Source organism: Hypanus sabinus, chromosome 25 (genome assembly GCF_030144855.1).
Source record: "Hypanus sabinus isolate sHypSab1 chromosome 25, sHypSab1.hap1, whole genome shotgun sequence".
Classification (NCBI taxonomy): domain Eukaryota; kingdom Metazoa; phylum Chordata; class Chondrichthyes; order Myliobatiformes; family Dasyatidae; genus Hypanus; species Hypanus sabinus.
Window position 1 is genome coordinate 14,968,762 of NC_082730.1, and position 12,244 is coordinate 14,981,005.

General features: G+C 40.7%; 1 protein-coding gene across 1 annotated transcript; it reads left to right on the forward strand.

The window, feature by feature from the left end:
• The first annotated feature begins 108 nt into the window (after positions 1-108).
• Positions 109-12,165, forward strand: LOC132380896 (polymeric immunoglobulin receptor-like). The gene is made up of 6 exons (XM_059949814.1): positions 109-133; positions 268-588; positions 2,409-2,487; positions 5,098-5,435; positions 7,292-7,612; positions 12,116-12,165. Exons 1-6 carry the CDS (start codon positions 109-111, stop codon positions 12,163-12,165), a joined length of 1,134 nt encoding a protein of 377 aa, XP_059805797.1.
• Positions 12,166-12,244: the final 79 nt, after the last annotated feature.

Sequence of the window (12,244 nt, forward strand, 5' to 3'; positions counted from 1 at the left end):
AACTGTGTCCTTGCTGCTGAGAGAGATTGTAACTCTGATTTTCACGCAGATACATACTCAGTGTCGTTACTGCTGTCCTCATCTGGAGACCTGCTGTGTTCAGGGATAATGGCAGACAAGGCAGTTCAGTCAGGTACAAGGATGTAGAGACACAGAGAGGTAGAGGAGCTGTTGAGATTCCAGATGTGTGTGTCCTGGTTGAGATACAGAACTGCTGAAATTTTTAGTGTGTTTGATTTTCGTATGTTTTTTGGTTGTTTTCCACAGAACCCGTGTCTGTTCCATTACTTCGATTTTCACCACTAACAAGAGGCTCAAGTTGTGGGAACTATGTGTCAGCGTTCTGTGAGCCTGTGCATGGATCCCTTCCCATTCAGTACTCATGGTACGAAAAGACCCCATCTGGGGATTCAAAGATCTCTGATACCTTTAAACTGGATCTACATTGTCAATCCTTAAAAGACAATAACTATCTGTATTATTGCAATGTCTCAAATGCGAATGGAACAAAGTCCAGTGAAATGATCAGAATGTCCACCTCCAACAATGTTAGGAACTGCAGATATGTGATTGAAGTCAACAGAATGGGTAAGTAGTGCAGAGATTGATTCGTTTTGATGGTCAATGGAGTACAACTGAATGACTGATGTGTACTGGATATTGTATTATTGGAACACAATATCCAATACATATGGCTTAGATGGTAAGGGGCTCCTGCTGCTTCGATACGCACCTGTTCCTGGGACTCGCTGCCTTGATTTGGCCCATACCTGTCCTTTACTTTCCGGCCTGAAGTTTAAATCAGTCAGACTATCTCTTCTTCCACCCTTTCATTCTACCATCTGTTTTGGTCTGATGAAGGATGTTCTTGTTATGAAAGGATGCCAGCAAAGGATCAGCAGACTGATTTCTGGGATGTCATGAGTGACACAGAACAGAGCACCGGTTGATTAGGTTTTTATTTGCTGGTGTTCAGCAGGCTGAAAGGTGATCTCAGAGAAACCTGCAATATTTTACCAGGCTGATACAAGTGCAGTTAGGACACTTGCATTACCCAGGAATTCTGGATTGTCAAGAGAATCCCAGCTCCAAGAGGATCACAAACTTGTTCTTAGATTTGGAGTCTAGCATGCCTCAATAACCTGTAAATGTATGTTGGCTGGAGTGAGGGCTTTATGCATTGGCTCTTTGTAGGGTCACCCATGCCTAAATAGGTCAAAGTGCAGAGGCCAGTCTCAGAGTGATCCACCACTCCTCCAGGTTTGGGGGTTTAGCTTAGGACTAATAAACCTGAGTGGTAAAACAAAATGGTTATGGAAACAGGAATGAAGAATCCTTCTACTTCAGTGATTTATGGTATTGCTCTGTCTCGATTCGGGACGTGCATGACTGTCAGCAGTGAAGACCAAGAGGAATCTACTGACATGATGAAGGAAGCCCTGAACACCGCCAGAGATAGAGAACCCTCACTGCCGCCCTAAAGGCCTGTGGTGTAATGGGCAGTAAGTAAGTAAGCATGGAGGATCAGAAATTATCTGAATGGTGAGACACTTAGGTCAGGGATTAGGAAACATTTCTTCTCCCTGTATTCAAGAAAGGTAGAGTTATTTTTCTCACAGGTAGACAGATCAAGAGATATGGGAAACAAAAGACTTGCCTTTTCATTGAAAATGTCTCCTGCATTATCCTGTTGGACAAAAAGTGTACTTGAACCATTATCTCCCTGAATACTCAAGTACAGCTATGACCACCTCTGCAGAGAGTGTTGGGGCCCTAGAAGGAGATTTCCCGATGCTGGCTCAGGCCATCTCCCTGGCTGGTCCTTTCACTAATTAGACAGAATTACAGTCTCCTCATTCTAAGAACTTTAACTTCTCCAGATGCATCTCTACAACATCAATTTCTGAGTACGGGGAAGAATCTAAGGCGTCAGCAAATGTAATTGGGTGAACTGTAGAACAGCAATAATAAATGTAATTGGGTGTACAGTAGAATCAACAGTGATCAGGGCCCAATTCCAGCCACTGTCTGCAAGTTGTTTGAAAGTTCTCCCAGTGACTGCAGGTGTTTTCTTCGGGTGCTGTGCTTTCCTCTAGCATTACAGAGATGCACAGGTTAGCTTTGGTAAGTCATAGGCAAGCTGTTATTGCACTGGAAGCATGGAACACTTGCAGGCCCAGTAAGTGCCCCCCAGCACTTATTCTGTGATGGTCATTGTAAATGATGAATTTCACTGAGTGTTCTGATGTACATATAACGAAAAAAAGTTATCTTTAATATTTTATTTTGCAGTAAGTATTGATCACTTTTGGTCCACCATGCTCAGGTACCTATTGGTCTAACAATTGTGCTCTTTTGTTCCTCTAAATACAAAGCAGACAAAATTGAATTTTATTTTCTTTTAACAGGGAAAATTAATTTCTGTGAAAACACTGTGACAGAATCGATGACAACTGCACCAAGGGAAAAAACTACTTCACCTGAAATGTAAAGTATAAGATTCTCTCTGCAGGTGGTTTCAATGTTACTGCTTGAAAATAGAGCCAGTTGGGAGAAAAATATGTTTCTCTTTAACTGGTGTTAAACATATTTGACAGGATTAACATTGATGAATCATGTATTGAAAATGGAGTATTCCTGATTTTCTTACATATGCATCAAGCCTGAGATCAAAGATAAATTTCTTTTTCCAAATATTAAAAAATTTATATATCGAAGTTGAAGCTCATGTTCTGAGTCATAAAGTGCTTGTTGTATGTTAGAACAACTGGCCCATCAGCCTGACTCATCCAAGTCAACCAAGATGTTCATGTCGTTCAGCACATTTAATTTTATTTATTCCATACCCTCCTCTGCCAGGGATTCACAACCTAGGATCAAGTTGAGTCAAGTGAAGTCAAGTTTATTGTCATATAACTATAGAATGCATTCCATCAAATGAGACAAAGTTACTCCAAAGAAGGGTGTAACGCACATAGCACATAGTAACATATGAAAGTAAGGATGAAATCTACAATTGGATTACACATAAATAAACAAACAAAGGTGCATAAATTAAGTATTAAAAGGAACAGGACAGATTAACCAGTGACACTGACTTTATCGACTCCTTAGTTGCACATGGCATAAAACGTTTGTAGACCCCTGTTCTAAGCCTTTCCCGCTTATGTATCTGTCAAAATGTCTTTTGAATGTTGTAAATGTATCCCCTTTAATGGATTTCAATGGCAGATCGTTGCATACACCTGAGACCCTATGTGTATAACATTGCTTCTTAGGTACTTTCCCAGCTAAACGGAAGCCTGCACCTGCTTGCTTTACCGTACCCTTCCCTTGTAAAAAGACAGTGATCGTTCACCTTATCAATGCCCCTCATGATTTTATATACCTCTAATAAATGTCCCGTCAATATTCTAAGCTCCAGGGCAAAAATCACTATCAATCCAACCCTCCATTGTGACTCTAGCCCTCCATCTCAGGAATGTCCTCATGATTGTTCTGCTCCACACTTTCCAGTCTCATGATATCTTTCCAGTAACCAGAAGACCACAACTGCACATGCTATTTGAAGAGTGGTCTCACTAACAGCTTGTACAGACATAACATAACATAACAATCTTGTACAGAGTGCCCAAACAAAATAAATGTCCCAAATGGCATCTTCATCATCCTGCCTACCTGTTTCATCACTTTCTGGTAACAATGTCCCTGGAGGACTAGATCACTTTTTTGCAACATTCTCCATAGCTTCCTCCTACTGTTTACTGTACATGTCTTGCACTGTTTTAACTTGCCAAAATGCAAAACCTCCAATTTGAAAAACCCCACGGCAATCCACTTACTCATCCCACCAAGCCAATGTTATATTCAATTTGTTTGCTCAGCCTGAACATTTGGGTTGTTATCAAAGTTAAGTTTCAGATAGACAACATCCACTGCCCTGTCCAGATGAATAGTAATGAGCTCAGTCTGTAATGAACTTATATGATTGTCAAACTGCTTGCCCTGGGGCGTTCGCTGCAGGACTTCTTCTGGGTCTGTTGAAGATGTTCCACAGTCCAGATGAGAAAAAAATTTGATAAGACATTAGCAAGAGCGCCACAATCAATGTGGAAACCGGTGTGGGATTTGTGGGGAGTTGACTTTTGTAGGAGAGCTGGTTTTAAGCAGTCATAGCGTTTCCTTTATTAGATCCTTCAACTGCGAGTGCAGTGAGATCAGCTTTTCCCCATATCCTAATTGGTACACAGAAGTGTTCATACATACATAATTATACTTCTTCGATCTTTTTAATAATTTATATTTTTTATTGATTTTAATGCCTTTCAGTGACTTGGTAAAGCACCCAATCTAACTGAAGACCCAACTTCCACTGACATGCTTTCTTCCTATGGGGCAGGAATTACTAAACTCTGAAAGCATGAACTACAAACTTCAAGGACAGCTTCTTTCTCACTGTTATAAAACTATCGGATGGTCTCCCAGTATAATAAAATGGGCTCTTGATCTTCTAATCTCCCTGGGCTTGCACCTTACAAGAACATCCTTTCATTTTACTTATTTAAAGATTTGGCCCAGAATAGGCCATCCTGGCCCTTCAAGCCACACTGCCCCTTTATAATCATGTTGACTATCCAAAATCAGATCTTGCCTTTGCAAATTCAGGTAGAACCTGTCTCAGAGAATTGCTTCTGGTAATTTACCCACCACAGATCTTTTGCTCACCAGCCTGGAATGGGATTGGAGCAGTAATCTGTTGATTCAGAATTTTGGAAACACACTGAGACATCACTGGGCAGTGATAACGATGACTCCAATCAAATAAAAATCATTACTTGTGAACAGCTCTGAGGACATGATGAGGGACGATGCTGTTCTCTTTCCAGTCAATGTGCAATTCAATTACATCAATTGACATTGTTGTAGATTCCTTAGAACACATTATTATTGCTTTCTTTATCATTTGTTTTTTTTTCTGTTCTGCTTCAGATCTAGAGGAACAATGATTTTGTTCTCCTTTACAATTGTATACAGGAAATGACATTAAGTAATCTTGAATCTGCTTGTGTAAATTTGATTTTACCTGTCCGTTTTCAGAAGAATTTCTTCCTCAGTTTCGGGTGACTTATGGGCAGAAGATAAAGTAAGAGGAGTTGTGGGAAGAGCGATCAGAATCGATTGTCACTATGCACCAATATACCGTTCACACACAAAGTATTTCTGCCGCATGCAGAGTCACCAGTGCACATCCTTAGTGAATACAAATGGGCAAACTGAGCAGACTGGAAGAATGACAATCAGAGATAAGACATCCCAAGGAATATTTACTGTTACAATGGAGAATCTTGTCTTTCAAGATACAGGAGTTTACAGATGTGGAATTGCAACATCTGGCAAGACTCTGGTGTTTGATGTGCAGCTACAAGTATATGACGGTAGGTTTCTCATTGATTACCTTTATGTCTCCAGTGAAACGTCTGATGCATATTTGTTCCAGGAAGTGCCAGGGAAGCATGGATATCCTGAGGCTCCTCAGCAGTGCAGACGCTGTGGGGAGTGGGCAAGGGTCGGGGAACCCCACATGTTGTCCGTCCACTGAGTGGCCAACAATTTCCACTGGAAAGCTCAGCACATTTTCCTGCCATCTTATAGCACGTGGTCCACATCCCTCAAATCCCTCATTTTCATATCCTCGTCCAAAAGCTTCTTAAATATAGTTATGATATCCCTTTCTACCAGCTCATCTGACTGTGAGTTCCATGCAGTCAGCACCATCACTGTAAATATAACTCATCTTGCAAACATTCTTTAAACGTTCCACCTATTGCCTTCAAACTATGCTCACTATTATTTGATATTTCAACCCAGGGAAAAGATTCTGACCAACTTCCCTACTGTGACTTCTGTAACTTTAAAAACCTCCATCAGGCCTCTCCTCAGCCTACTATACTGCAGCAAAAACAATCCAAGTTGATCAAACTTCTCCCTGTAGCTTCAATCCGGGTAACATTTACCCGTCTATTTATTTATTTATCTATCTATCTATCTATCTATCTACCTACCTATCTATCTATCTATCTATCTATTTATTTATTTATCTTTCTATTTATCTATTTCATTTATTCATTGATTAAGATAAAGCGGGGAATAGACATTTCAAGCACACAGAGCTGTGCCACCCCGTAATCCCCCAAATTAACCCCAGCCTAAACCTCCGACAATCAGCAATGTCCAATTAACCTACCAACTTCTCGGTCGTTTGACTGTGGAAGGAAACTGGAGAACCTGAAAGAAACCCACACAAACATAGGGAGAGCATAGAAACTCCTTACACACAGAAGCAGGAATTAGCTTGGGAAAGCCTTGTGCTAACCATTAGACTACAATGCCACCCTTGTGACATTCTGGTGACATCTTTACCATCACTCTTTACCCTCAACTCCACATCTTTTCTATCGCGTTGCAATCAGATTTACAAATTACTGTGTGTCACAAAAGTGCCCTAACCAGGGTCTTTTGAATCTACAAAATGCCTTTTCAGCTTTAGTTTCCAGTATGGAAAATGAAAAAGGAGAATGTGCTGAATGCTTTCATTACCATTATATCCACGAGGGTGCACTTTCAGTGAGCAATGGACTACAACCCCAAGAACACTCCTCATATCAATTCAAAAGGGATCCAGATATTAAATTCCAGGTGATGTAAATCTCCCCAATGCACGAGCAGCATTTGACGCCTCAGGGCCTCTACTTGCAGGAGCTTAGAAGAATGAGCACAGAAAAGCTGCTGGTTGCGGAGAAGATGTTTCCTAAACTGTGGATCACAAGGACCAGAGGGCACAGACTCAGAAACAAAGAGAGATGAGGAGGAATTTATTTTGACAGAGACTGGTGAATCTGTGGAATTCATTGCCGCAGGCAGCTGTAGAGGCCAAATTGTTGGGTATATTGAAAGCAGAACTCGATAGTTTTCTAGGATAACCACCAATGCTGCCTTTGCGAGTCAGGCTGTTGGATGCCATTCGGACTGTCACCTTGCTGCTGAGAGAGATTGTTACTCTGATTTTCACGCAGATACATACTCAGTGTCATTACTGCTGTCCTGATCTGGAGACCTGCTGTGTTCAGGGATAATGGCAGACAAGGCAGTTCAGTCAGGTACAAGGATGCAGAGACACAGAGAGGTAGAGGAGCTGCTGAGATTCCAGATGTGTGGGTCCTGGTTGAGATACAGAACTGCTGAAATTTTTAGTATGTTTGATTTTCGTATGTTTTTTGGTTGTTTTCCACAGAACCTGTGTCTGTTCCATTACTTCGATTTTCACCACTAACAAGAGGCTCAAGTTGTGGGAACTATGTGTCAGCGTTCTGTGAGCCTGTGCATGGATCCCTTCCCATTCAGTACTCATGGTACGAAAAGACCCCATCTGGGGATTCAAAGATCTCTGATACCAATAAACTGGATCTACATTGTCAATCCTTAAAACACAATAACTATCTGTATTATTGCAATGTCTCAAATGGGAATGGAACAAAGTCCAGTGAAATGATCAGAATGTCCACCTCCAACAATGTCAGGAACTGCAGATATGTGATTGAAGTCAACAGAATGGGTAAGTAGTGCAGAGTTTGATTCGTTTTGATGGTCAATGGAGTACAACTGAATGACTGATGTGTACTGGATATTGAATTGTTGGAACACAATATCCAATACATATGGCTTAGATGGTAAGGGGTTCCTGCTGCTTCGATACGCACCTGTGCCTGGGACTCGCTGCCTTGATTTGGCACATACCTGTCCTTTACATTCTGGCCCGAAGTTTAAATCAGTCAGACTATCTCTTCTTCCTCCCTCTCATTCTACCAACTGGTTTGGTCTGATGAAAGATGTTCTTGTTCTGGAAGGAAGCCAGCAAAGGATCAGCAGACTGATTTCTGGGATGTCATGAGTGACACAGAACAGAGATGCGGTTGATTAGGTTTTTATTTGCTGGTGTTCAGCAGGCTGAAAGGTGATCTCAGAGAAACTTGCAATATTTTACCAGGCTGATACAAACACAGTTAGGACACTTCCAATACCAGGGAATTCTGGATAGTCAAGAGAATCCCAGCTCCAAGAGGATCACAAACTTGTTCTTAGATTTGGAGTCTTGCATGCCTCAATAACCTGTAAATGTATGTTGGCTGGAGTGAGGGCTTTATGCATTGGCTCTTTGTAGGGTCACCCATGCCTAAATAGGTCAAAGTGCAGAGGCCAGACTCAGAGTGATCCACCACTCCTCCAGGTTCGGGGGTTTAGCTCAGGACTAATAAACCTGTGTGGTAAAACATAATGGTTATGGAAACAGGGATGTAGAATCCTTTTACTTCAGTGATTTATGGTATTGCTCCATCTCGATTCGGGACGTGCATGACTGTCAGCAGTGAAGACCAAGAGGAATCTACTGACATGTTGAGGGAAGCCCTGAACAACTCCAGAGATGGAAAACCTGCACTTTTTCCCTCAAGCCCAGTGGTATAATCGGCAGTAAGTAACTAAGCATGGAGGATTAGAAATTATCTGAATTGTTAGACACTTAAGAAAGGGATTAGGAAACATTTCTTCTCCCAGAATGTGTTGAATCAGTATTCAAGACAGATGGAGTTATTTTTCTCAGAGGTAGACGGATCAAGAGATCTGGGAAACAAAAGACTTGCCTTTTCATTGAAAATGTCCCCTGCATTATCCTGTTGGACAAAAAGTGTACTTGAACCATTATCTCCCTGAATACTCAAGTACAGCTATGACCACATCTGCAGAGAGTGTTGAGGAACGCAAAGGAGATTTCCGGATGCTGGCTGAGGCCATCTCCCTGGCTGGACCCTTCCCTAATTAGACAGAATTAGAGTCTCCTCATTCCAAGACCTTTAACTTCTCCAGATGCATCTCCACAACATCAGTTTCTGAGTATGGGGAAGAATCTAAGGCGTCTGTAAATGTAATTGGGTGCACAGTAGAACAGCAATTAGTGATCAGTGATCATGGCCCAATTCCAGCCACTGTCTGCAAGTTGTTTGTAAGTTCTCCCAGTGACTGCAGGTGTTTTCTTCGGGTGCCGTGATTTCCTTCAGCATTACAGAGACACACAGGTTAGCTTTGGTAAGTCATAGGCAAGCTGTTCTGGCACTGGAAGCATGGAACACTTGCAGGCTGCCCCCAGCACTTATTTTGTGATGATCATTGTAAATGATGAATTTCACTGAGTGTTCTGATGTACATATAGCGAGAAAAGTTTATCTTTAATATTTTAATGTGCATTAAGTATTGAACACCTTTGGACAACCATGCTCAGGTACCTATTGGTCTAACAATTGTGCTCTTTTGTTCCTCTAAATACAAAGCAGACAAAATTGAATTTCATTTTCTTTTAACAGGGAAAATTCATTTATGTGAAAACACAGTGACAGAATCGATGACAACTGCACAAAGAGCAAAAACAACTTCACCTGCAATGTAAAGTATAAGTTCCTCTCTACAGGTGGTTTCAATGTTACTGCTTGAATATAGAGCCAGTTGGGAGAAAAATATGTTTCTCTTTAACTGGTGTTAAACATAATAGACAGGATTAACGTTGATGAAATGATGTATTGGTAACTGAGTATTCCTAATTTTCTTGCATATGCATCAATCCTGAGATCAAAGATAAATTTCTTTTTCCAAATATTTAAAAATTGAAATATCGCAGTTGAAGCTCATGTTCTGAGTCATAAAGTGCTTGTTGTGTGTTAGAACAACTGGCCCATCAGCCTGACACATCCAAATCAACCAAAATGTTCATGTAGTTCAGCACATTGAATTTTATTTATTCCATACCCTCCTCTGCCAGGGATTCCCAACCTAGGATCAAGTTGACTCGAGTGAAGTCAAGTTTATTGTCATATAACTGTAGAATGCATACCATCAAATGAGACAATGTTTCTCCAAACAAAGGTGTAACACACATAGCACTTAGTAACATATGAAAGTAAGGATGAAATCTACAATTGGATTACACATAAATAAACAAAGGTGCATAAATTAAGTATTAAAAGGAACAGGACAGATTAACCAGTGACACTGACTTCATGGACTCCTTAGTTGCACATGGCATAAAAAGTTTGAAAACCCGTGTTCTAAGCCTTTGTTGCTCATGTATCTGTCAAAATGTCTTTCGAATGTTGTAAATGTATCCCCTTCTTTGGATTGCTATGGCAGATTGTTGCATACACCTGAGACCCTATGTGTATAACATTGCTTCTTAGGTACTTACCCAACTAAACGGAAGCCTGCACCTGCTTGCTTTACCATACCCTCCCCTTGTAAAAAGACAGTGATCATTCACCTTATCGATGCCCCTCATGATTTTATATACCTCTAATAAATGTCCCGTCAATATTCTAAGCTCCAGGGCAAAAATCACTGTCAATCCAACCCTCCACTGTGACTCTAGCCCTCCATCTCAGGAATGTCCTCATGATTTTTCTGCTCCACACTTTCCAGTCTCATGATATCATTCCAGTAACCTGAAGACCACAACTGCACATGCTATTTGAAGAGTGGTCTCACTAACAGCTTGTACAGACATAACATAACATAACAATCTTGTACAGAGTGCACAAACAAAATAAGTGTTCCAAATGGCTTCTTCATCATCCTGTCTACCTGTTTCATCACTTTCCGGAAACAATGTCCCTGGATGACTAGATCACTTTTTTGCAACATTCTCCGTAGCTTCCTCCTACTATTTACTGTACATGTCTTGAACTGTTTCAACTTGCCAAAATGCAAAACCTCCAATTTGAAAAAGCCCACGGCAATCCACTAACTCTTCCCACCAAGCCAATATTATATTCAATTTGTTTGCTCAGCCTGAACATTTGGGTCGTTATCAAAGGCCTTGCTAAGTCTCAGATAGACAACATCCACTGCCCTTTCCTCATGAATCTGCTCAGTCTGTAATGAGCTCATGTGATTGTCAAACTGCTTGCCCTGGGGCATTCACTGCAGGACTTCTTCTGGGTCTGTTGAAGATGTTCCACAGTCCAGATGAGAAAAAATTTTGACATGATATTAGCAACAGTGCAACAATGAATGTGGAAACTGGTGTGGGATTTGGGGGAAGTTGACTTTTGTAGGAGAGCTGGTTTTAAGCAGATACAGTGTTTCCTTTATTAGATCCTTCAATGGTGAGTGCAGCGAGATCTGTAGATATTAACTCAGCTTCTCCCCATATGCTGATTGGTAAACACAAGTGTTCATACATACATAATTATACTTTTTGGATTTTTTTAATAATTTATATTTTTTATTGATTTTAATGGCTTTCAGTGACTTGGTAAAGCACCCAATCTAACTGAAGACCCAACTTCCATTGACATGCTTTCTTGCTCTCCCCTCCTATTGGGCAGATATTACTGAAGTCTGAAAGCATGTACTACAAACTTCAAGGACAGCTTCTTTCTCACTGTTATAAAACTACCGGATGGTCTCCCATTATAATAAAATGGGCTTTTGATCTTCTAATCTACCTGGGCTTGCAACTTACAAGAACATCCTTTCTTTTTATTTATTGAAAGATTTGGTCCAGAAAAGGCCATTCTGGCCCTTCAAGCCACACTGCCCCTTTAAAATCATGTTGACTATCCAAAATCAGATCTTGCCTTTGCATATTCAGGTAGAACCTGTCTCAGAGAATTGCTTCTGGTAATTTACCCACCACAGATCTTTTGCTCACTAGCCTGGAAAGGGATTAGTTCAGTAATCTGTTGATTCAGAATTTTGGAAACACACTGAGACATCACTGGGCAGTGATAACGATGACTCCAATCAAATAAAAATCGTTACTTGTTCTGAGGACATGATGAGGGACGATGCTGTTCTCTTTCCAGTCAATGTGGAATTCAATTACATCAATTGACATTGTGGTAGATTCCTTAGAACACATTATTTTTGCTTTCTTTATCATTTGTTTTTTTCTGTTTTGCTTCGGATCTAGAGGAACAATGATTTTGTTCTCCTTTACAATTGTGTACAGGAAATGACATTAAGTAATCTTGAATCTGCTTGTGTAAATTTGATTTTAACCATCCATTTTCAGAAGAATTTCTCCCTCAGTTTCGAGTGATTTATGGGCAGATGATAAAGTAAGAGGAGTTGTGGGAAGAGCGATCAGAATCGATTGTCACTATGCACCAATGTACCGTTCACACACAAAGTATTTCTGCCG

Bases quoted from the DNA above. Each gene is read 5' to 3' on its own strand.
- LOC132380896 (XM_059949814.1), top strand. From the start codon at position 109: ATGGCAGACAAGGCAGTTCAGTCAG. The intron at 589-2,408 runs GTAAGTAGTGCA...TTCTTTTAACAG, and splicing joins GATTGAAGTCAACAGAATGG to GGAAAATTAATTTCTGTGAA. The intron at 5,436-7,291 runs GTAGGTTTCTCA...TGTTTTCCACAG, and splicing joins GCAGCTACAAGTATATGACG to AACCTGTGTCTGTTCCATTA.